Below are 26,055 nucleotides of genomic sequence, written 5' to 3'. Positions count from 1 at the left end.
AATATTAATCTATATATTAACGCCATTTAGAGACGTTGCTTGATTATGTGATTATAAACGATCGCCCTTTACAAATAATTCATTTCACACCAATTGCGGAAAGTATTTACAGTTTGCTGCCCCAATAACTAGTTCAAGCCGGAAATTATTTACAGAATGTGATATATTTGTGACTTTCAGTTTGTCAATCTAGAGTTCAAATATTTCTAGGTAATACGCGGAATTCAATACAAAACACATACCGCGACAAACAAAACTAAAAATCTGCTCTGAGGGGTTGGTTACCAAACTTTCCACTTGTCGCCTCCACATCCGAATTTAGCCTTATCATTGTGCTTGTCCAAAATTACTTTAAATAACGTCGCTGATAAGCGAGTTGTCCAACGAACTGTTTTTTTTTTTTTTTTTCATTCAAATATTGAAAAAGTAAAAGTGTGTGAGTCCGATTGCAGCCTATGCTGATATATATATTTATTTATTATATTTTTTGTTATTGCTAGAAACAGCTGATAATATTTGGCCCTGGCTCTAGGTATAAATACGAGCCGCACACTTGATGCGATTCAGTTAAGACAGGTTGTTCAAGCGCTTAACAACCGGCTTTTCTAAATAATAATAGTAAAAAACTATAATTCTATAGATCAACAAGTGAAACCGAAGTGGAAAAAGTGTTTCCAACGTGATAGGAAAATCAAAAGAAATTATTAATAAATCGATCTGTCTTGAAAGCGTGTGAAGAGAGCAAATCATATAAATCGCACAATCATGAGTGTTAGTATAAAAATTTATATGCCTGAAATTATATATAAATAGTTTAGAAATTTCTCTATGTAATATTTAGTAGCTCGTTTCCTTTAGTTAGGATTTAAAAATAATTGTGTGTTTTCGGCCTAATTTTTACTAAAAGCTTAGAGGTTTTTTGTTTGTGGAATTGTGTTATAAAGTCAATGTTTTTTATTCATTAACAAAAATAAATAAAATATTTAAATATATAGCAATAATTGAATTGTTTAAAAATTCAGTTATTTGTATATTTATTTGAAAAATATTTTTTTTTCTAAATAGATACTAGCAAAAAAAAAAAAAAAAAAAATAATAAAAATAAAAATATTTATAAAAGAGTAACATACAAAATTAAATTAATTAATTAAATATATAAGTTTTGCTATTCATACAATATTTATATGTATGTATGCACTCACTTAGTCCTAACAATATTTAATTATTTAAATCATATTTTTTATGACAAAATAGTTGTCAATTTCAAGTTTCTGCCTTCCCTATTTTCCCTTATGTAGTCAAGACAATCTGGTATATAATTTATGGCTCTATACATACATATCTATACATACATATCTGCTTATATGCATATTTTTAAATAAAATAGCTTGCACTTTATAAAGTCTATATAATTTTCTGACCTTCCTCTATACACAATCAGTTATAGGAGACAAATATTATTAGCTTTACAAAATCATTCATTAATCGATACGACACCGCCCTTGTAATTTGTATTCAGTCTCCATTTAGATATATTCAATTTTCCTTTAATTTTTTGGACTCAATAAATTTACTATGGATTTACTTTCAATCGAGTATCAGCAACAAATTAAAGTAAAATTGTTTAAGGCTCTTTCGTAGTTGTGCGCAACAATGAATAGAATATATTTTTTTAATATAAGACAAATTTGATGTGCATATGTATAAAATTTTAAATTTAATTATTTTTAGGGGTTTTTTTTATATGTATATATACATATATTGAATGATTCAGCTCACCTCACTTTGGATAAATTTATAATGCGTGTTCCGTTTCGATATCATTACTTTTTACAGTCGAATCTGCGTATTGCGATTATTGGTCAAAGCAATTTCGCTGCCGATGTGTTGGAGTTGATATTGGAGCGTTCGAAGTTTCAGGTGGTGGGCGTCTTCACCATACCAGACAAGGGCAGTCGCGAAGATGTGCTGGCCACGACAGCTGCCAGTCACAATATACCCGTCTTCAAGTTTGCTAGCTGGCGGCGCAAGGGCGTGCCGCTGCCCGAGGTGCTGGAGCAATATAGATCGGTCAAGGCGGAGCTGAACGTGCTGCCCTTCTGCTCACAATTTATACCGATGGAGGTGATTGACGGCGCTCGCCTGGGCAGCATTTGCTATCATCCATCCATATTGCCCAGGCATCGCGGCGCCAGCGCCATATCCTGGACGCTGATTGAGGTGAGCTCTATACGCTCTTAGTTAAATCCACAATCCTAATCTCCTATTGCTCCACAGGGCGATGAGGTCGCTGGCTTCAGTATTTTCTGGGCCGATGATGGCTTGGACACAGGCCCATTGCTGCTGCAGCGTCAAACGAATCTCGAGCCCACAGACACCTTGGACACCATATACAAGAGATTCCTCTACCCAGAGGGCGTGAAGGCCATGGGCTTGGCTGTGGACATGGTAGCCGATGGCACAGCGCCCAAGATAGTTCAGACTGAGGTGGGCGCCACCTACGATCCAGCCATGTTCAAGGTGGAGAATCAACAGATTTGCCTCGCTCAGTCGGCTGTAGGAATTTTCAATTTTGTGCGCGGCTTGGACTCGGTGCCTGGAGCGGTAGCCACAGTGGTGCTCGACGATGGCACCGAGGAGCAGGTGCGTCTCTTTGGCGCCCATCTCTATTCGGCGGGACCCGTCAAGGATGGCAAAGCGCTTAAGCTGAAGGGTTTGGCCAAGCCTGCCTGGGTGCACGAGGGCGGCCTCCTGATCGAGGGCACCGACGGCGCCTTCGTCAATGTGCGTCGCATCAAGCGTGGCACCAAAATGATCAATGCCGGCGATTGGTTCAAGCAGGCTGAGCATCAGCCCATCACGGACTTTAGCGAGGACGAGCTGGCCAAGAAGGTGCAGCTGGCGAGCATTTGGCAGGCCATCCTAAAGGCGCCCATTGAAGGAGCTACGGATTTCTTTGCCGCTGGCGCTGGCTCAATGGATGTGGTGCGTCTGGTTGAGGAGGTCAAGGACGCCTTTGATGTGCCGCTGGAGAATGAGAATGTGTTTATGGCGCCCGTTTTCGACGAGTTCTTCGACCAGCTTGTTCGCAACTTGCGTCAGGGCAGCGGCGGTGCCGGTGGCAAGCAGGTGGAGTACAAGGGCTTCCAGCTGAAGGCGAACAAGCGCGACATTCGAGTACCCACACAGCTGTTCATCAATGGCGAATTTGTGGATGCCGAAAAGAATCGTGTGCTGGATATTGTGAATCCCACCGATGAGACGGTGCTCTGCGAGGTGGCCTGTGCCAGCGTCAACGATGTGGACAAGGCGGTGCAGGCCGCTCACAAGGCTTTCTTTGGCTCCTGGAAGCAAGTGTCGGCCAGGCAACGCGGTCAACTCATGTTGAAGCTGGCCGATTTGATGGAGCAGTACAAAGAGGATTTGGCTACCATTGAGTCCGTTGACTCGGGCGCTGTCTACACTCTGGCGTTGAAGACCCACATCGGCATGTCCATTGATGCCTGGCGCTACTTCGCTGGCTGGTGCGATAAAATTCAGGGAAATACGATACCCGTGAATCCGGCTAGACCCAATAATGTTTTGACGTTTACGCGCAAGGAACCGATCGGTGTCTGTGGCCTGGTCACCCCCTGGAATTATCCCCTGATGATGCTCTCCTGGAAGATGGCTGCGTGCATAGCGGCCGGAAATACCTGCCTGATTAAGCCAGCTCAAACGTGTCCCCTGACTGCTCTGAAGTTTGCCGAACTATCAGTCTTGGCCGGCTTTCCGCCTGGTGTGATCAATGTTCTGCCCGGCAAAGGCTCCGATGCGGGTCAAGCTGTTGCCGACCATCCCTTGGTGCGCAAATTGGGCTTCACGGGCTCTACGCCCATTGGCAAACACATTATGAAATCCTGTGCGGACTCCAATTTGAAGAAATGCTCACTGGAGCTGGGCGGCAAAAGTCCTTTGGTCATATTCGCCGACTGCGATCTAGACAAAGCTGTGAAGCACGTAAGTAGACACGTTTGATTCTTATGGGAGGTAGTTCAGATAGATATATAAATATCTGTCCTTGTTTTCATACTTGGATATCGAAACCTACAGGAGCTTGGGACTTGCAATTTTTGATAGTAGCTGCAAGACTTTTCCTATACATACACACATAAATCCGTAAACGGGTCTATTTAAATCTTTTGCTTATTTAAATCTTAGTTTGCAACGCTTCCTTCTATTTCTCTTATTAATCTACCCCATTCTTTCTTTTCAGGGCATGTCCTCTGTCTTCTTTAATAAGGGTGAGAACTGCATAGCGGCTGGCCGTCTTTTCGTTGAGGATCGCATTCATGATGAGTTTGTGCGCCGTGTCTTAAAGGATCTGCGCTCAATGACCATTGGCGATCCGCTTAATCGCTCTACAGCGCACGGACCACAGAATCATAAGGCGCACATGGACAAATTGATAGAATACTGTGAACGCGGTGTGGCCGAGGGCGCCAAGCTCGTCTATGGCGGCTGTCGTGTGCCCAATATGAAGGGCTATTTCTTTACGCCCACCGTCTTCACAGATGTCGAGGACAATATGTTCATAGCCCAAGAGGAATCCTTTGGTCCCATCATGATCATATCCAAATTCAATGGCAGTGACGTCGACTCGGTGATGACGCGTGCCAATCGCTCGGAATATGGCCTAGCCAGCGGCGTCTTCACCAAGGACATTAGCAAGGCTTTAAGCTTTGCCGATCGCATCGAGGCCGGCACCGTCTTCGTTAATGTCTATAATAAAACAGATGTGGCTGCTCCCTTTGGCGGCTTCAAGCAGAGCGGCTTCGGCAAGGATCTCGGCCAGGAGGCACTAAACGAGTATCTGAAGACCAAGTGCGTTACGATTGAGTACTGAACAAATCTTCATAATTTACGTACGTTTCTAGAATTCTATTAATAGAGCACAAAAGACTTAATCCAATGCATATATATATACATATATATATAATAAATATTATATATAATAAATATTATAGTGTAGAATTTAGGTAAATAGTATTAGGCGCTGCTATATATCATCTATGTATATATATTACAAATCAATAAAAATATTCATTTATAATTTAATTTTTATTTATTTAATAATATTATTGAACGAATACACTTGACTATGATGGTGTTTAGCTGCGTATTGATCTTTATTCTTCTGAGCCTGGGTTTATATACCCAGACCTATGCATAATTTCAACCCTTAAATCTAGTGCGTCTATTGCTGAGTGTGTAAGGGTCAGCATTGGTCTATTACATATTCTTATCTCATCGCTGAGTTTGTAAGGCTCCGCGTGGGTCTATTAGCTATTCTTATCCTGTCGCTGATGTTGTAGGGCTCAGCGTTCGTTTCTTACATATTCTTGTCGCTAAGGGTCAGAGTCATATTTATTCTAGTCTGACAGTTCACACTTGCCACATAGTTTATCTATTTTATGTATGCTAGCTGTTAAGTGCGTAGAGGGTATTTTCCCATACTTATCATATTTCTATGTTCATGCATGTGCATGCACATTCTGCGGAGGGCCAGAGAAAGTAATAGCTGACAATTCCTGTCCCTGGTTTCTCCTCTTACTTGTGTACACGACAAATAGATATATGATAACTATTGACGAAATGTCCATGCTTGCAATCCTTGAGGTCTCATGTTCGTGCTTGAACAATTATTCTTTTTTGTAATTTGTAGAGCAAAGATTTTCATTCAGAAAACTTTAAAGATATTATTTTAAAATCTAGGTATTTGTTATCAGTAGCTGAATCGTTCAGCTGCTAAAATAGTTTTTCATATCTATACAAACAGATAATCGTCTATAACAGAACCCATATTCCACTCTATATGCAAGTGGATCCACAAGTTGACCTCCTTTGCTTCAATTCTTTATCAAAACAAAAATTTACATATTCTCTTAATAGACGATGCAATCGCTGAAGTCTGAGCAATATTTCCATAAAATTTCCATTTGTCTTTAAGCTCAGCTATAACTTTTACTTCAACCTCCCTCCTTCACTGCTTACGCTCCACCCCTGAATGACTTTTGCAATTGGCGTTCGCCTAAAAATATGCAGCAATTCCCCTCAGCGATTGCAGCGATTCGCGCTCTTGTTCTTCCTTTGTCAACACTTCAAGCGCAAACTTTTGTCAGCTAATGTGGGTCAGAAAGAAATGACTGAAAGTTGCATTATTGCTTTATGGCTGGCAACATTTAAATTTGCAATCTTTTTTATTTTACTTTTTTATATAGAGCTGCATGCAAGCAATTCGCATTAGCTGAACATATGAAACATAACTACTATGCGGCGTATACATAATATATGTATTTGATTTGATTTCCACCTCATGCACCCTCTCTTTCTGTCTCTCTCTCTCTCTCTTTCTGCCTCTCCAATGGCTCACTCATACATGTTCTCTATCGCACACTTCCTCTATCCGATTCCCTACATTTCCTGTTTGCTATCTAACATGTAATTGCATTAACCGTTGAAGCATGTGTCTTGTTCTATTATCGTTCAGGCGAACTTGTGTGTGCGAGTACGTGTAACTGTTTGAAAGTGTGTGAGTGTATACTCATCCTGTCTTCTGCTTCAGCGTAATTTATGCAGCATCTATTTGTATCTGTGTATCTGTATCTGTATCTGTATCTGTATCTGTATCTGTATCTGTATCTGTATCTGTATCTGTATCTGTATCTGTATCTGTATCTGTATCTGTATCTGTATCTGTATCTGTATCTGTATCTGTATCTGTATCTGTATCTGTATCTGTATCTGTATCTGTATCTGTATCTGTATCTGTATCTGTATCTGTATCTGTATCTGTATCTGTATCTGTATCTGTATCTGTAACTGTATCTGTATCTGTTTATTTTCCTTATCTCTAGAGTTCGTCGTAAAAAATGCAATCAAAGCTTCTGACAAACAGAAGGTTTGCAATAACCGTATTAAGAAGTATACAACCAAATGGACACTTAAATATCTAGAGCGAATGGTGTGTATATAAAAAATGCCAAGTAAGTGTGTGTGTGTGGTACTGTTATAGGATATCGTAAGGAGGAAATTAACCGCAATAAACAGAAAACTAACAGTTGCCAAGAGCTTAAGCAAGAGCTAAATAAACTGTAATACACGCACACATATACATACAGGCATATATATATATATATATATATATATATATATCGGCAACAAAAACTAACAGTAAGCAAGAGCTTAAATAAATGTCAGCCATATACATAACAGGTAAGCATTAAAAACCGAAAATAGCCGAAGGAGGAGATGAAGCCTGACTGTATGCACTTGGGTGTACTGGTGAGATTTAGGGCGGATGTGCCGGAGAGCTAAAAGAGCCGTAGTCGATTGTATAACAGGCGTCGCGTATTCAGAACAGCTGAGATATGACGTAATTGAATGTGGGAGAAATAATATACGAATAATCAAAAGACCTAAGGCATCCCCTAATGCAGCCCCCATTTTGAGAAATCAACTCTGATGTGTGTGAGCCATTAGTTTTTGTATTTTCTTCTTTTCATTCTCTTTTGTTAGTTTACATAATTTGCAAATATTCCGGCTTTTGCTCTGGTTAGTTGGGAGTAAAACTCTTCGGTTGGTGGAAAACTTTGGCAGCAGAAGTAATCAATAAATATTATATTACTAAATTTTACTGGAATCCTCCGATTTCTGTCTCGCTCATTAAAGCGCACTCTCTCTCTCTCCTTCTTTCGCTCTCTCTTTTGGCTGCGCTTTTACTGCGCAAGCTTGAGGCAAAGTGACTGGAAGCAACTGCGGCTCAATTCGCCTTGGAATGGCCAGAATTTTACCCCAGCTTATGGCGTTCTCAATGTGCGGCGAATTCAGATCTATGCTAAGTTAACTGTAAGCGGGAGCTGCTAGCGAAATGTAGGTCTAGAAAAAGCATTTCGTTGTTCGTTAGAGCTTTTCTATAAGCTTAGTAAGTAAATTAAAAGTGAAGAATACTTATGGGGGAAAGTAGTGTTGAGCTACAAAAATGGGTATGCGAGGGTTGTTTGTGACAATTACGAAGAGCCTTGAAAATAGAAGTTAGACATAAATAAATAAGTAACAGACATTTTTCAAACTACCCTCGTGTATGCAAACATATTTGATTTATATATATTTGTTTATATTCTATAATAGAATATTGACTAATCTTTATTTTGTACTCGAAACAGAAATTCTGATAAGAACGCTAGCCCCATGATAACCGAGCGTATAGTTGGAAAAGCACATAGAGAGCTAGAAGCATTCTCATGAGGCTCACGAGTTCAGTTCGAGAGCCACTGAACGCAATTGCAAATCCTAGCAGCAGCAGCCGCAGCCGTTGACGCCGCCACGGCAGCAGCAGCAGCACATACGCCTGAAACCTTGAAAGCTTGCAGCCCAACTGTTTGTTTCTCTCCAGCGCTCACCACCGGCACTCAGTGCCGACCGAAATGGCGCCACCCACAAGCCGAAAGTCCAGCGCTAGCAAGCGAGTCTGCCATTCCAGTGACGGCGACGGCACCCAGCTGAGAAAAAAAACACACACAAATACACAGAAAGCTGCAAGGCGGCAAAAAAAACGCACACACCGAAGAAGAAATATAGAATAAGTTCTGATTGTGTATTTCCATGCGCAGTTGCTTGCCCACAGCCCCAGTCTTGTCTGTGTGTGTCACACATTCGCCCTGGAGTGTGTGAAAACGAGCGACACGATTGAAACCGAAGCGTAGCCGAACAGAAACCGAGCATTTTGCTCGCAGCTGCAGCAGTTGTAGCGCCGACGAGCTCAACGCTCAACTAGCACTATCATTGGCGTTTTAACTGTGGACGGTTGCTACTCGCACTCGCTGGCGGATTAACGGCACATAGATATATATATTTATAAAAATATATATATGTATATGCACTTATATATATAAAGAGAGTTATGTGCATGTCTGCGTAGAGAAGAAGAAGAGGAAGCTGAAAAGCAGCGTTCAAGAAAATCCATCTGTATGTGTGTTGTTGTTGGTGCACCGCTGCGGAAAATACAACAAATTTTCATGTATTTACACAAAACGTTGGTTACATAAAAAAAGTAAAAAAGCTTAAAAATATTAAAAGAATTCAATTCTCGAGGTGATGAAGCAAAAGTGTCAAAATTTCAACAAAATAAATCGTTTCACGACCTCCATAAACCATAAATAAAAGATTATGCAAAACACAAAAAAGAGACAATTTTTCGAGTGATTATATGAACAGCGTCGGCAAAGACAACGCGATAAGGACACTGTGACAGCAGCAGCAAAAAAAAAAAAAAAAAAAAAAAAAAAAAAATTAGATCCTTGTAAAACTACCGAAATTAGATTTTTTTTCTTGCTGCTGTTAATTAAAAACAGAATTTAACATAAACGATTAAAAGAAAGAAACAATAAACAAAAAATAATAGTTAAAATATTGCTTATAAAATGTAATTAAAAATTCAATATAAATGAAAAATGTAATCAAGCAATTTCCAAGGTTTTGAAAGATATAAAAACGCCTAACAGTTTAATTCCTATACATAACTAACAGAAAATAGCTAGGATATACTGCTACTAAAGATCTTCCTAATTTTACCACTCGTTTTTGGCTTGTTTCGGCTAGTGAAATTGTAGTGTATTTGTATACATATATAGCTTGTGTAATCAATATGCTTATATAAACTTTGCAATTCGAGCTACAACTCACGTACGAGAGACTTTGGCCCATATACTACATATACATATATCATAAATGAAAACTTCAGAATTGCATTAAGTACTCATTAAATAAGACGAAAAAAAGAGAAGAAAAACTGAGCATTGCCTACATTTCTGCGCCTCCTGTCCCACAGCTAGAAGACTCGCCCAGCCACAGGCATTTATATAGCCACAGCCATAGCTATAGCTATATCTATAGCCACACAAGCCATAGATAGAGCCGAGGCCGTTTCTTTTTCGCCTTCGCCACGGACGCGCGTTGCGCAATGTGGCAGCGACGTCGCCGGCGGCAGCGTTCAGAAAGTAAGTCAAGCTACGCGTATGCGTGAGAGAGCAGCTTCATTGTGTTAGTGAAACATTATTTTTAGCTGCACCAACAATAAAGGAGGAGCGCATATCATATTGCAAAATTAACATACAATTTACATAACTTTGTCAGCTTATGTAGGTGTATGCCTCCCTCTGTGTGTGTATGTACATGGCCAGTCGTGTATTTAAAGCTGCAGCAATTAAGCCGCTTAGCATGGCCATAAGCCAACCTAACTGCTGATGATTCCCGCATCACTGTAACGGGCTGCTTCAGCATTCCCGAGTGCTGCTCTGTCATTAAGATGGCGCCCAGCTGTCAACTTGTATGGCATGCCCAGAATCTGTTCTGCACCAAAAACAAAAAGGGAAAGGAGAAGAGAATAGAAACGGAAAAGTACTTCCAACGCTACTTCCAGGCTCACTTTTTATTCTCTCGCTCTGTATCTCTCATTTTGCAGCTCACACGCGCTTGCACTCTCTACTCACTCGAATTCGCTCTGCATTTATTTCGCCTTGCTCTCTCGCAGTGCGCATACGCTGATTGGCTTGGGCCAAGCTTTAGATGCTTTTTTCCAACGCTCCTCGCTCGAGATTACATAACAGTTGGCAGAGTGTGTGGCTAAAATCGGAAGGCGACTGCAATTTGTTTTCACGTAAATGATAAAGAGTTGATCGAATTAGCAACAATTAATTGAACTAAATTTATGTAAAATTCACAAAAATTCAGACCGAGTGTACAAAACTACTTAAAAGTTGCACAACTCAACGGCAAAGTGTATTTTCGAACAGTTTTCAAACCGTGTCCTTGTGGGACACACATATAGAAACAAGAAAAACGAAAAAAAAAAAAAAAAAACTGTCAAGGCGGACAAAGACTGATTCGTTTCTTTTTGTTCGTTTTGACAAAAGCCAAATGAGATTTAAATGTTTATATAAGCAGTTGAATATGAGCAAAAGTTTTCACAGCTCAAATTTAATTTGATATTATTTATATTATATCTTATTAAGGAGTCATAAAATGTATTTAAAACTAATTAATAGTTTTTATACACTTTCGACTATTTTTAGAGATAGATACTATCCTAAGGAAATTGCTGAAAGTTACAAGCGTAAATAAATATAATATATATAAATACATATATTTATATATATTTTAATCAAAAATCAGTAGGTCACACCTGGTCTTCTCCACCCAACAGGTGGCAAAAAAAAAAAAGAAAAACAGTTCAATCTTACTCATAAATTTATTTCTAATTTCAGTAACCAAATAAATTTAGCGCAAATCTTAACACAATACTGCTACGAACATTCAGACAAAAACCCCATTTAAAAATGTTGTACCAACGCAGTTGATTAAGACAAATATACAAAAAAAAAAAAAACCAAAAATATAAAAAATTAAACCAAATATAACATAAATAATTAATATCTTAATAATATTCATAAAGTTTAACCTAAGCATTAAGAACAAAAACCTAAAAATTAAACAAATAGTTTAAAACTAGCTTAATACAAACAGACAGACACCCTCCTTAGACCTGGTGCAAACGTATCGCAAACCTACTTAAAGCCAACAGCAAGCTAAACCGAAAATCAAACCAAACCAAACTAAAAACCAACACCAAAAATGGCCGACAAGAAGATTGGTGAATACTATGCGCCACCGCCAAAGATGGGCAAATGGGAGGGTTTCAGAAAATTCATATGGAACAGTGAAACTAGCCAATGCCTCGGACGCACCGGTTCCAGTTGGGGTAAGTAAAACAAAAATATATATATACATAATTAGCCTCAGATAGTATCAACATTTTTCTAGATAGACTTTTCGGAACTTCAAATTTTTGAAATTTTGATATTAATTTTCTTAAATCTAAAAGTAAAACATTTTTATTGTGAATAGAGACCATAAGAACAAAGGTTTCGTAAATTATACTATTAAAATGGATTTTAAATAGTTTTTATAACTGATTTTTTTATTTTATATTTTAATAATTTTTTTTTATTTATTTTTTGTTCACTTTTTTATTAAATTATTAAAAATTACAAAAAAATACTAATTTATATTTTATTTTTTTTTTTTTTTTTTTGAATGAAACGTTTATTTATAATAAAATAAAGTCTCTCTTTTATCTAGATCAGTAATGTATTAAATAAAGTATACACATACATAGATTCTTATATATCTATAGCCTAGCTAACGCTTCCGTGCTCTAGTTTGTTGCTAATTAAAGCGCTGAGCAAATAAATCAAATTTCACGCATTGCGCACACGCTGCGTGTGTGGCTGCCTTTTATATGTGATGTGAAAAGTAATTGTACTGCTTTATAATAACATGTTATTTGAGGGGCATTCAAGGACATGGCAAACGTTAATTATAGTTACAGAAATATATATTATAAATGCACTTAATATATTGCAAACTACAGATAAACTAACGATACATTTATATAATCATTCTATGCAATAACAAAGTGTATGAAATGTGAAAGTTATACATACATGCTAAAAATATCAGTATATGAAAGTGTCACTATATACATATAATATATAAATGTCCATAGAAATATCGAAAAGGTTTTCGAAAAGCGACAAGATAAATATAATACAAAAAAAAAAAAAAAAAAAAATATATATATATATATATATATATATATATTTTTTTTTTTTTTTTAGTATATTTAACTTGTCGTTTTTCATTCTAATAACAAGTGGAAATCGTAATACATGTTTGACTTTCGATATATTTTCATTTAGTTGAGATTATCCAATTGATTGATAATTTTTTTCATTAATGTGCCATCAATTTTATAGTCATAGTTGCATTCATTATTTCCAATTTCAAGCTGTATATTTACACTCTAAATGCGTATCGATCGATTGGACCCATTCCCTATATGAGGTGCATAGTAAATAGTCACGTACCTGATGGGTAGCGACTAGATGGCCAACTAAATTGCCCCAGCCAGCCCTAAATATAGAATCAAATATGGGTAAACTGCAGCACACGACTCTCCCTCTCTTTGACAATCGTATAGTCAAACTAGTCAACTAGACACTGCCTAGCAGGCAGTTATTTGGACTGTTCATATAGAGTTGATTTACTTATTGATAGGCATTGCATAACAATTATACTAGCGTGGACGAACCCTCGAGGCTTCCCCTGGGCTTAAGTAGTAGACAAATATGACTAATCATTTGATATCGTGTTTAAACGCCATCAGAGACAATGTGAATGCAAAATTGTCATAAATATTTTATGGCCCGAACGAAAGACAATGGACAGTAGAAACAAAAAATAATAATAAATAAAACAAAATGAAAAATATATATATATACACAACCCAGGCAGTAGCCTATTATGTATTTAATTTTCAGGCCTTAGATAGGCTTATTTTAGATATTAAAAAATCATTTACTACACAAAGATAATAAATTGTTAGATAATATCGTAGTAGCTTGACAGCGTTTGTAGGTCAGTGTAAAACCATAAATCAAAATTTATCGCAAATCTTTAAATGAATTGAAAATAGAACAAAATAGTGAAAAATCGATAAGCTGTGGACTAAAACACATTTTACTGTACTTCAATCCAAAGGGTAGTCGATTAAAGATAAAGATATATATATTTATATATGTATATATATCAAGAATCTGTGCTCTCTTTATGATTTGTATATATGCATATCTTATTGAATTTCGTTTAATCATTTATTAGTTATGGCCAAAAAATAATTGATTTTTCTATCATTAAATTTCTTGCCTTAGCTAAGCACGTTCAGCGTAATCGTCGCTTACACTACTTGATAAACTGAGATTTACGATAATGCTCAAGAGTTCTTTCTCAACTGTTTATAGCATACGTGATATTTGTCTATTTATTGATATGGGATTACGCTCGAGCTCTGCGCTCCGTTCTCTCCCCCATTTCTTATAGTCTCTCCCTCGCTAGCTGCGACATCCTTCAATTCTAGATGTCACACAGCTTAAGGCACGTCATCCCTCTTTTTTTTCGTCTTTATTTTTAGCAATTTCTCAGGGTAGAGTAATTTTTAATGGACTTCAATTTGTGATGCTGTCACATCGCTTGACACTATTGAAACATTGATGTGTGCTCGAACGTCAAACTAGATGGAGAAGGTCAGTGGTAAAAATGGCAAGGAATATTTATAAATATCGATGCCAAGAAAAGGATAAGAAAATAAGGTTTATTTATGGTAATGACCTTTTAAATATTCAAATTAGAAATGGAAAGGAAATGGAGAATAAAATGATTTATTATAGAGATCTTAAATACTACATATTATATTATCTCCGACATTTATAGTCTACGCAATAAGTTATAGGTATGGATGATCGATGATAGATGGCAGATGATATATGATAGATAAAAAATTACAGATCATACAGGCTAGATAAAAAATAATAAAAATATAGAAGATATTTGATAGTTAAAGATGATAGATGACAAGTGATAGATGATATGTGTAATATGCAATGCATATCGCGAATCCAAAGTATTATTCCCTTTATAGTCTCTAACATTTGTTAGCTATTCTTGGCACATTTTACCTTAGACTCGAGGTCTTTTTGCACAATTGCCTATAACCCAGTTAAGTGCCAAGTGGTTGATGAAAAACCTGCACTATCATGCACTGAAATTGACTCAACTAAAAATCAATTCTAACCTCATTCCCAAACAACACTGTATAACACTGGCTGGCTGGCTGGCTGGCTGACAGGCAGGCAACAAAAACGACGACAAGTGCCGCTCCGGGCTTAGCTGGTAACCAAAAAGTGGGCGTTGGCGGCAAATAATTCAACATGGCTGAAAAACAGACAATTTTCTTGTTGTTGCTGTTACTGTTGGCGCTGTTGCTGCTGCTGCTGTTGCACGATTGCTTTGTCTGTAACCTACTTGTTTGCAAGTTGTGTTGCTCCCTCAGTTAAACACTTAACACGCCTCCAGCGCGAAGTCTTTTCAGCGTTATTTAGCTAGTGAGCAACAAGAAATAGGGCTACGGCTAAGAGGAGATTAAAAGAGACTGAACGCTATGCCTATATGTTTATATGTATTTGTACGTAAATATGCATACATAACTGTTTTCAGGCTATGCTTATAGTATATTCTGCTTTTCAAACAAACATTTGCCATAAAATCCAAAAAGCTACGTAATAAATACTGTTAGTATATTTATACTTATAAATATATAAATAAATATCTAAGAGTTTGCATTAAACAAATTCATACCCATATATAATATAAATCCTGACAGCCTCAAGTCCTTTGCTAGTCACCAGCTTTCCAACTCACCAAAAGTTTTGATATATACATAATTCTTTAAAAATGTATAAAGGATTAATTCGTTATATTTTGATCAGTTGAAAAATGAATGGGTGAATAATCATTATTATAATGAGTGCCGAACGATTGGCTGGTTTTATGGGAAATATGATCAGTAAAAAACTAAGAATAAAGCGAATCAAGCGATAGAGGCATCTAAAAGAAGTCATTATATATAAATTAAAATTAGTTTTCCCTGAAATATTCTTGGTTATCTTATATTTATCTTATATTTAATTTAATAAATTATGTTTAATAAATATATTATTTTTGATAAAAAAAAAAATATATTATGCACTCTGAATCTGAATAGAAAACATATTATTCATAGCAACTTCTTCAGATGATATTTTCAACAATTCAGTCTTCCAAGCGACAACTGTAATAAAGAATTGACATAACATAGCAGCCTCTACGATACTTTTTTCTAAAACATCTTCATCTCTCTTAGCTCTGAGAAATCAAAGCCAATCAATTGCTTCACTACAAACCAATTAAGATAACAAACAGAAAACGAAATATGTACGCCAATCATTTCGATCAATGGACTCAAATTGAGACGTTTTGCAGGCACATGAGATATGGATGTTTGTGAAAAAATATCTCGAGGCTTTACAATTTACATCGACCCATCAAATTGAGCGTTGCGCTAAATAGTATGCGAACTTCTGAGATTGCAACACCTCGAATCGACCTCGACTCGGCTGCAAATCTGTTAAGTGCTTTGCACTGAGGCGAACAAAAAATCAAGAACAACGAAAAGCAATTATTCAATCGACACGGCAATTAGCATACGATGGCCGATTGCCGATTGCCGACTGCAGATTGCATAAGTGCATTATAGAGAGCTCAGCTCTTGCCGAGATCTCATTATAATGAGACATTCATGGAACTTTATGGGTATCTGGAAAAGTTAGCAAGCAATCGAAGTTCTTAAATTGACAAAACTTTCATTGCGCTTAATTGGAAAGCAATTAAGAAATGCTCGAGGAATGACAAGTATTCTCTAGTGTAGTAGACTAGCAAATACCCTGTATATAAATATATATACCATTCATTTTAATTATCTGAAAGCTATGTTCCAAATCTTATAAGATTTTGTGGCCAAGGACACTAGCAATATTTTACGAATATTTCTTCTATCTTTACATTTTAAAGTAATTTGCATAACTCAGCTGCCTATGGCTATAATTTCCAATAAACAAAGTATGCAAATGCTAATCCCTTGCGTAATGCGGCGAGCAAGGACTAGGCTATTCATAAATCGTATTTGACTCCCAATAGTTGAAAAAGGCAAATAATTAAAGGGCTGGCAGCATAGGAAATTGGTAAACATGACACATAATTAAAAGCAAAAGTTTTCTTAGACTTCGTAAATTAAATACAGCTGCTGATTGTGTATTCATAATAGAAGCTGTTGATATTATTAATAGGATAATGTTTGCAATTTTTTAAAACAGAGAAGGAAATATACTTATAAATAATCAGTAGATTTTACTCATTGTTGACATACTCTTAATAATATTAAAGGCATAAAAATTGGAATCCTATAATAATATATAATGATAAATATCTGCAAAAAATAAAATAAAATTCGAGAATTCTAATTAAATAAGTATAAAATATAATTTATAAATATTCTGAAACATGTTTAAATGCTTTCGAAATTCAAAGGCTCTCTTCCGAGAGTATTTAAACATTATTATTATTCTACTTATTTTATTGTGTGCTCAAAAATATGTGCTTTTTGTGTGTATGTATCTCAGTCCCTCTCTCTGCCTTTCGCTGCCTCTGTCGCTCTTTCTATCTATCTGTATGTACGTGATATGCTGCATAGCCTAGGGGCTGGTTGCGAATCCTGCTGTTGACAGCTGTATTTTCTGCTCCATTTTGCTGTCCAATATTTTTTCTTTGTATGCCAGCTGCTGTTATAGAATTTTATTTGTTTGTATGTGTGTGTGTGTGTGAGTGCACATATATATTTTTCTTATTTTTCTGCAACTGTCAAAATTAACAGAGCAAATGGGCTACAGCCCGCACCAATGGCTGCAAGGTGAAATTGTAGCTGAAATTACAAAAGGGAAAGAAGTGGACGCAATTCATTTTGCGACTGCCACTGTGTGTGTTTGTGTGTAAAGCGTGCAGCTGTAGCATACATGCAGACACGCATACACACACACACTTACGCACATACACAAGTGCATATACCAGCACAGTTTGTTACATTATTGCGGCAGCTGTGCAAATGGCAAAGTTCAGCCAAGAGACCTACAAAAAGCAAGACAGAGCTAGAGTCGGAAAGACAGAGACAGAAAGAGACACACTGAGAGAGAGAGAGAGAGAGAGAGAGAGGCCGAGAGCGATTAAAAAGAGAGGGAGAGGGAAAGAGAGTGAGAGCTGCAGAGAGAGAGAAAGAGCAGTCGCAGCCAGAGAGTGCGCGCACAATGCTGCGTATACTTAATGTTCTACTAAGACCTGCCAGGTGCTCAATAGCAGCGTGAACACACATACACACAATGACATGCATACATGCACACACACGCACACAAGCCCACAGGTAATGAGTGAAAGATTTTCGCGTAAATCAATCGGATTTTGAAGGACCCACACCCAAGCCACATATATGAAAAGAGAAAACAAAAGTTGAAGCGCCGCTTGGCAACAGAAAATTCCTTTTAAAAGAAGTCAGATTTCAATTAAATTATTTTAATAACATTCTTAATTTAACTACGGTTGTTCTGCATGCATATAAGATTATGCTATATAATATTATATAATTGTAGTTTATAATTATTATAAACGTAAAAATATTAAATATAAAATTATTCTATATAATTAATATATAATAATAATACAATAAAATTCAATACAATATTATATATATTTTATTTATTATTAGTTATTAATTATAATTTCTATAATTTAATAAATGAATTTTAGTTTTAAATTAGTATATATTAAATATATATTTATTACTTAGGAATTTATAAAGTAAGACAAAATATTTTAAAATCTGCAATTTTTATAATCATTTTTGATGATTACTTTTATTTTTATTTTAATTTTTTTTGTTTTTTGTTTTTTTCTGCAAATAAATTTATTATTCAAATTCTGATTTTCATTAAAAATTTTTTTTTTCAAATTATATAAAATAAAAATAGAATCAATATCATGAATATATAAAACTAATTTTTAACAATAAAATAAAAAATACCCAGATATAATATTAATTTTTAAAATAAGTTTTACAATATCTTTAATCAGAATTGCTTTTATGGCTATCATTCAAAATCCTGCAATCTACAGATTTTGATGTGTTTTGCGAAAAATCTGAAAAAGAAATTCTAGACTCCTCTATTTCATTAAAACTGTTAATATTTTCTCCTTATGTTCTCCGCACTTAAAATTTAATTTCAAAATTCATTTAAGGCTCAAAATTTATGTGTATTCAAATTATATATCTTAATTGACTGCACTAAGCATTTAGAGCAACTCAGCGTATTTGCCATGCTTACCAAGCATAAACATCTGTTCCCCCGCCTCAAACAATGGCAAACACATCGAATACCCCGCTCCATCCGAGCTCCATGCTTAGTTGCTTCGTCTTCAAAGGCGCCCCACCTAGCGCAGCACGAAAAGCCATTGCGGCTACAAAAAGCAGAGCAAACCGCTCGTTAAGTGCAGAAATACACACACACATGTACGGCAGCATACACATACTCACACAGTCACACCCATTGGAATGACAATAAGGAAATTCAGCAAGAAGAAAAAAAAAAAGCACAGCCAACTGCAAAAGGAGGCGCCCTGCAGGCGAACCCTTGAAGTTAACTCGAGTGTTGCCATGCAAACGAATATCTTTTTATGCTTTTTTTGCTATTATTATTTAACTGCCTACGTAACGTAACCAAATTACGTAAGGTGTTGCACAAATGTTTTAGGTATTCGTAGACTTAGGATGTGCGTAAGTAAGTTTAAGAATTTTTGAATGAATTTATCAAGATTTAGATTGAAGTTTAGAGAAGATGTATAGAATATACATATATGAAAAGTAAAAATGCTAATTAATAGAGAAAATATAAATGTATTTGTATAAACTTTCACTCGAAATAGTTGAACTAAAAACCCTGTAAACGATATAGACAAACATACATATATGTTCATGTATATATGTATACATATGTGTATAAAAGTATATATTTATGCACATATCTATGGATATATATATGTGTATTTATATATTTCCATATATGTTTGTATTTGGCCCTGAGAATTCGTTAGAGTGCGGGCGCATTGGTAATAGCTAGTCGGCCAGCACCAAATGTGACAGCGCATGCGTTCTTTTTTCAATTTTTTTTTTTTTTTAGATTTTTGTTTTTTTTTTTCTTTTTGTATTGGCAATACTTTTGCCAATTAATTGACCGTGAGCAGCAATTTGTTGTTACAAGTATATTTTAAAAGCTCTTGACCATAAGCATGGCACTTAAAATGTTTAAAATACTGTCATATAGAATCCGTATTGATTTGATGACATGTAGGATTGTTCTAGATGTCTAATCAGTATATACTTTGTTAGTTAGTTTATTTGTATATGATTTCTTATTGTTGTGACTTATATTGTAGTGACTAAAGCAATAGTTAATATTTTAAATAAAAGTTGAAGCTCGTTTTCTCTCATTTTCAGGTAGCTTAAATTTATTTTAATTGCGAGGCTTACTAGAGAATGTTATCTATATGTTATTAAGGTTATTAAGTTTACATATTTAAATTTATGTCGTTACACTTCAGTTATTTGGGGACAGAATTCGGAAAATGAATATAAAAACCTATCTAAGTATATTTATTCAGTCTTAATATTTATTAAACGATAGCACACTATATAATAAATAATTATTTGCTTAAATTAAAATTGTAATTTTAAGCACATATTGTAGGAACATTTGTAAGAATTAAAAAAAATTTAATAACTTTAATAACTTTAAAGAAAATATGAATTTTATATTGTATTATTAATGATTCTTAATAATAAAGGCGCATCAAAAAGCAAAAATAATATCAAAATTTGAACTTAGAGAAATTAATCTTTTATTACAATTAAACTCAGCTTAAGAGGTCTAAAGTCTATTAACTAATTACTTCCAGTTACCTTCCGCTCAGCTTTTTCTGCAGAAGTTCCACTCAACACTTCTCTCCATTGTTCAACTCTCGCTATTCTAATCATTTCTACGTAGCGTCCACTTAGCTCTCTCTATAATATACAAACAAATAAGATTCCACTTAAATACTTCCCACCATTCATATTGAAGAATTTGAAAATGCACTTAGTCCGATGACTTTTCCCATTCATTCATTAATCTATTACTATTTCTCTTGCAATTTCCTTTTTGCAAATTTCCCACGCTACACACACACACACACACACACACACAATTCTCGAAGTCGTCGGGCAAAATGATTAATGACTTTTCAGAATTGCTCTGTAATGCCAAATGCCAATTCCAACATATTTAGCACTACATCAACAATTTACTGCTGCTGCGTCACATGGCGTATGCGTAATGCGAACTGAACTTAACTATAAATTCTAAAATTAAATCGTTGCCCATAAAATGCCAAAGAACTTAAAATAAAATAAGAGAGTGGAAGGAGAAGGATGCTAAAGCTTGGCGACCTTTTAATCACACTTAATTACAAAATAGAAATGTCAAAATGACAAACTAGTCAAAACTTCGCCAGGGCAGATATACACACATACATAGATACACACACTCGCAAAGTTTGGCCTTAGTTTTATGTGTAGCTGGAGCCAAGAAAATGTCAAAAGTCGTGCATTGTGTAATCGTAGAGCTTTGGAGTAGTTACACAAGTGTGAACGGGGCTGAGCGGTGGCAGTCCTCCAGCTGTCGTCGTTACTAGCCTATACGACTATACTATGCACACCCCCACTTCATGGCCCACTTTGTCAATTAGCCCAGTAGTATGGCAAACTGTGGAAATTCTTGGCTCAGTTAACGTCTTACTCAGCCAGTCGAAGGTTTTTTAGCACAGTGCTCGCTCGCTAATTGGCAATTGTAGAAAACTTTCTTAAAATCTAGCTTTAAGAGTAGCATCGAATACTCTTATATATATATGTATATGTATTTTTGTTTATTATTTTTAATTATAAAATTTTTGGCTAAATATATTTTATAATAAATAATTTTCTATAATATCAAAATAATCGTTTTAATAATAATATATATATATATATATATATTTTTTTTTTATACCCTGAAACTATTTTCAATGGGAAATCTGGGTATAATGGTTTTGTTGAAATGTATGTAACAGGCAGAAGGAGGCGTGGCAGACCCCATAAAGTATATATATCCTTTATGAACGTGTCGATTTCAGAAGATATAAGAGCTAGAGACTTCAATTTTTATTTTTAAATATCCGTATTTACAGCGCGGATATCGAGTTGAAAATTGAAATTTCGCCTTACCCCTATATCCACCTCCTCACCCTCACCTTTGTAAAAGGCGTATTTCAAATACTAGAGACTTGTGCTTTGGCAAGTGCACGCATATTATGGTTATAATTACGATCTGAAATCTTCATGAAGATCGTATGTCCACAAAAAAGTTATTAAACAATTATCTTGTGTAAGCAGAAAGACGCGAAAAATGATTGAAATAGCTATTGCTCGAAGGGTTCAGGGGATCTCGTAATCGAGCAGTCTCGACTAGAGCTTTCTTACTTGTTTCAACATATATATATATATATATATATATATATATAATTTATAAGAAATTTATGTAAAATAATAACAAAAACTATATATTTTTTACAATATTATTATTAATATATATATATATATATTAATAATAATATTGTAAAAAATATATAGTTTTTGTTATTATTTTACATAAATTTCTTATAAATTTAATAATGGCGTTTAATAATTTAATCACATTCATAATATCATGTTAGAAGAACAATTTAATATGCATAGGCCAAATAAAAAGAACAAGACATTACTTGACTAGCATAACTTGGTTATGTAATAATTTTCTCAGGGTGAGAAATACAATTCCAGTGAGACTAATTCACACTGATTAGAGTCCATTAAGTAACAAAAATGAAGGAAAAAATATATAAAAATTTATTAGAACTCTGAGGTAACTTAGCATGAAAAATTTCCATTAGGACATAAATGTAATGGCATTTGGAAATATTTTGCTTTTATGAATATAAGAGAGACACATACAAACACACACTTTGACAAAGCCATTAAAATACCGCACACAGTTGAAAACAGGGCGTGGCATGCACGGTAAAAGCGACTAAAAGCCAAAAAAAATAAATACTGTTTAGAAGGACAACAAAACTAATATTGCATCATCGCTTTGCGGTAGCATAAAACCAAATTTGATTACTTCATGGCGCACAGCTAAGGAATATATAATTTATTTAATCATCTAATAAGGTAGATGAATTCCATAATAATCAAAGGATTTTCTATTCTCTTCTATTGCAGCAAAAATTTTACTTTTCTACATTATATTCTATGCGGCGTTAACCGGATTCTTTGCTGCCGTATTTGCGGTGTTCTATCAAACATTGGAGGCAGATAAACCTAAATGGATGCTTGACAATGGATTGATTGGTTCGAATCCAGGTAAGGTTCAAGTTAAATAAAAATTAAATATAAGAACATATACATATATAAAGATAAAATATAACTTTAAAAAAATATATAACAAATATATTTTTATATTAGAATTCTGAAACTTAAGTAAAGCATTAAAAATATATATTTGAATTGAAATAAAATCAAAAGCATTACTTTAGAAATTCAATGATCAAATTCAACATTAAAATTTAATAAATCATACCTGAAATTTTTAAAAATTTAAATTAGTTTTGTTTAACAATTACGTTAAAATCAATTGATCTAAATGTTAAATTTATATTTAACAATAACTAAAAGCAGTTCAGACATACATTTTGTAAAACAGAACTATATTTATCCACTAATGTACATCGTTTACAATAATATATCTTTGTATTATCTCTTCAGGTCTTGGCTTCCGACCAATGCCCCCAGAGGCGAATGTTGAGAGCACTTTAGTTTGGTACGAATCATCGAAGAAAGAAAATTATATGTATTGGGTTGAGGAAACTGAACGATTCCTGAGATGTAAGTAAAGTAGAAAAGTTTTCGATGAATAGAAATTAATAAATGTAGTTATATATATTTATGTAGTATTTCAAAAATTTTTAAATGTTTTTTGTTATTAAATTTAAAAATAAAATAATATATTTATATGTTTTACTTTTTTATTTATATTATATTATATGTATAATTATTTTATATATATTATAACTTGATTGCTCAACATTTTATATTAAAAAAATGTTATTAAAATATATTTTTATTCATCAAAAATTTGTTTTTTGTGTCTAAAACAAATAATAAAGATCACAGTGAGTGTAATAAATGTTTTTGTCTAAATAAAGTATTGCTATATGAAACCACATTTGATAATTAAATAATGGCTTTAATTATATTAGATAGGATATTTAAGCAGATATCGACATAAATTAATTATTATTTTTAAAAATGTGTAAAATCAATTTATACACAGCTTATGACGATCTACCCAAGAAGAATCAAGTGAACTGCTCGTTTGAGCATCCGCCACCAGAGGGCAAAGTCTGTGGCGTTGAAGTTTCTAGCTTTGCGCCCTGCACTCTTGATAATAACTTTGGTTATCACGTGGCCAGGCCCTGCATATTCCTTAAGTTGAATAAGGTAAATTGATAGCGAAGTCTATATAAACCTAATATAAAAAAATTTTATTTATCTGTAATTGAAATAAATTTTGCTTAGATTTACAACTGGGAGCCACAAATTTACGATTTATCAAATTTGCCCAAAGACATGCCCGAGGGCTTGAAGCAACACATCAAGGAGAAGCAGAGCCTGCGACCAAATGAGGTAAATTTTAATGTAGTATAATGTGAATTTCGAGCTTATATATCATTATGATTTTGACTTTATAGACTGCCGTTGTTTGGGTATCGTGCGAGGGCGAGAATCCTGCTGATGTTGAAAACATTAAGTCACGCGATTATTATCCGCGCATGGGTTTCCCCTCATTCTATTTCCCATTCAAAAATATCGAGGGTTATATACCGCCAATTGTTGCTGTTCAGTTTACCGTTGAGAGTAAGTATAAATATGTAAAATATGATGAAGTAAATTAAACGAATTAAGTAAATAAAGCATTGGGCATGACTAAATTTGAGAAGATATAGATGGTATAGATGAAAGACTATATGAGTAAGGATATTTTTCAAAAGAAAGACTTTTTCTTTAAATAAAATATTCTGTTAGTTTTACACTCTATATATAAGAGAGTCTTTAAATAATAGCCAAAAGATATTTAACAATTAGAAACAAAGTCATATGAGTTTGAGTTAGCTTCTGCTTAACTTCTTCCACTTTTGCCAACCCAATTGCGTGCCCTAAAACAAAGGAACAAAATAAAAGTGGGAATAACAAAGGAAAATCTTCTAAAAACCCAATTTCACGGCACAATAAACTGTAATAATTCCTTAGTTTGTAAAGAGGGAAAAACAGAGGAAGAGAAAAAGAGAGAGAGAGAGAGTTACAGTGTGTATGTATAAAAGAGAATTAAGCTAATTCTGTATGCTTCTTAAGCCACATATATTATATGCCACCATTGCTATAACAGTTAACTAAGGGTCATTAGTGCGCTTCGCCAGACACACTAAATGGACATAGATAATTGTAGATGGAGTGAATAGGGTATCACAAAAGTAGGCTACGGAATATACAACTAAACTAACAATAATAGGAATTCATTAATTTACTTAGTTTGAGTCGAAAAGGAAATTATTAATAGCTACAGCAAGATTTGGACTCAGTTTATTTACTGAGGAAGGGGAAACTACATATTTTTTTTTTTGACTTCAGTAAACATATTGTATTTTTACATTATTTAACCAGTTGAATAAAATGTAGGAATTTATGCTAGTCAAAATCTAAAGAAAAGATTTGGGTCTAAAACTGAAATATATTATCAGCCAGTCTATGTGTATTTTTCGATGTATCACTTGTATGTATGTATGTTTTGAAGATTGACATCTTGGAACTAGTTAAAAAATAGTTATATGTACAGCAATATTGCATAAATGAAAATATTTCTTTCTTCTCTTTTAATTGAATAACCCTCTTAACAAACTCAATTTTCTCTCTACTCTACATAGCCGGCGTTTTGATCAACATTGAGTGCAAAGCCTGGGCTCGCAACATCAAACATGATCGCTCGGATAGGAGAGGATCCGTCCACTTTGAGTTAATGGTCGACTAAGGTACCCAACATGGAGCAAAGCGTCATCAGTGAATGAGCGCAAAGCAGCAACAAGAACAGCTAAACAAGAAAGATTCAAGCAGCTAGTGGAGAAAGCCGAAAGGAGAAAAGAGAGCGCGAATTAGGCATACAACAAAAAAAGCAGAATAAATATTAAAAAAATTAAGAAAAATGATGAATAAGATGAAAAGTTAAGGAGTCACAATTAATAAAAAAAAGGTGACCAACACGTACCCACACACAGACACACAAAGCAAATTGTAGCAGCAAGCAAAACTAACAAAAAAAA

The 26,055-nt window shown here is 34.7% G+C and overlaps 2 protein-coding genes across 9 annotated transcripts; both read left to right on the top strand.

The window, feature by feature from the left end:
• Positions 1 to 571: 571 nt before the first annotated feature.
• On the top strand, positions 572 to 5,097 carry LOC6576537 (cytosolic 10-formyltetrahydrofolate dehydrogenase). Of its 2 annotated transcripts, none has more exons than XM_015165229.3 (4): positions 572 to 771; positions 1,837 to 2,220; positions 2,278 to 3,999; positions 4,256 to 5,097. In XM_015165229.3, the coding sequence occupies exons 1-4, from the start codon at positions 766 to 768 to the stop codon at positions 4,883 to 4,885; spliced, it is 2,742 nt and encodes a 913-aa protein (XP_015020715.1). In that variant the 5' UTR covers positions 572 to 765; the 3' UTR covers positions 4,886 to 5,097. The 2 variants fall into 2 exon arrangements, with proteins under 2 accessions (XP_015020715.1, XP_043865032.1); XM_044009097.1 differs by lacking the exon at positions 572 to 771 and adding an exon at positions 1,561 to 1,614.
• A 3,725-nt stretch (positions 5,098 to 8,822) lies between these two features.
• On the top strand, positions 8,823 to 25,965 carry LOC6576536 (sodium/potassium-transporting ATPase subunit beta-2). Of its 7 annotated transcripts, none has more exons than XM_015165226.3 (9): positions 8,823 to 9,006; positions 11,304 to 11,797; positions 22,904 to 23,044; positions 23,447 to 23,566; positions 23,848 to 23,853; positions 24,015 to 24,181; positions 24,260 to 24,367; positions 24,433 to 24,598; positions 25,663 to 25,965. In XM_015165226.3, exons 2-9 carry the CDS (start codon positions 11,671 to 11,673, stop codon positions 25,764 to 25,766), a joined length of 939 nt encoding a protein of 312 aa, XP_015020712.1. In that variant the 5' UTR covers positions 8,823 to 9,006; positions 11,304 to 11,670; the 3' UTR covers positions 25,767 to 25,965. The 7 variants fall into 7 exon arrangements, with proteins under 7 accessions (XP_015020712.1, XP_015020714.1, XP_032585312.1 ...); XM_015165228.3 differs by having other exon boundaries at positions 8,823 to 9,058; XM_032729421.2 differs by having other exon boundaries at positions 8,823 to 9,073.
• Positions 25,966 to 26,055: the final 90 nt, after the last annotated feature.

Source organism: Drosophila mojavensis, unplaced genomic scaffold (assembly GCF_018153725.1).
Source record: "Drosophila mojavensis isolate 15081-1352.22 unplaced genomic scaffold, ASM1815372v1 contig_36, whole genome shotgun sequence".
Classification (NCBI taxonomy): Eukaryota; Metazoa; Arthropoda; class Insecta; order Diptera; family Drosophilidae; genus Drosophila; species Drosophila mojavensis.
The sequence above is the reverse complement of the archived record's forward strand: the minus strand, read 5'-3'. Positions and strand labels throughout refer to the sequence as shown.

What these genes read in the sequence shown, in the direction of transcription:
- LOC6576537 (XM_044009097.1), top strand. Translation starts at nt 1,576, where the DNA reads ATGGATTTACTTTCAATCGAGTATCAGCAACAAATTAAA. An exon ending in AGTATCAGCAACAAATTAAA is followed by an intron (nt 1,615 to 1,836) that starts GTAAAATTGTTT and finishes TACTTTTTACAG; the next exon opens with TCGAATCTGCGTATTGCGAT. An exon ending in TAGACAAAGCTGTGAAGCAC is followed by an intron (nt 4,000 to 4,255) that starts GTAAGTAGACAC and finishes CTTTCTTTTCAG; the next exon opens with GGCATGTCCTCTGTCTTCTT.
- LOC6576536 (XM_015165226.3), top strand. Translation starts at nt 11,671, where the DNA reads ATGGCCGACAAGAAGATTGGTGAATACTATGCGCCACCGCCAAAGATG. An exon ending in ATTGATTGGTTCGAATCCAG is followed by an intron (nt 23,045 to 23,446) that starts GTAAGGTTCAAG and finishes TTATCTCTTCAG; the next exon opens with GTCTTGGCTTCCGACCAATG. An exon ending in TATTCCTTAAGTTGAATAAG is followed by an intron (nt 24,182 to 24,259) that starts GTAAATTGATAG and finishes AATTTTGCTTAG; the next exon opens with ATTTACAACTGGGAGCCACA.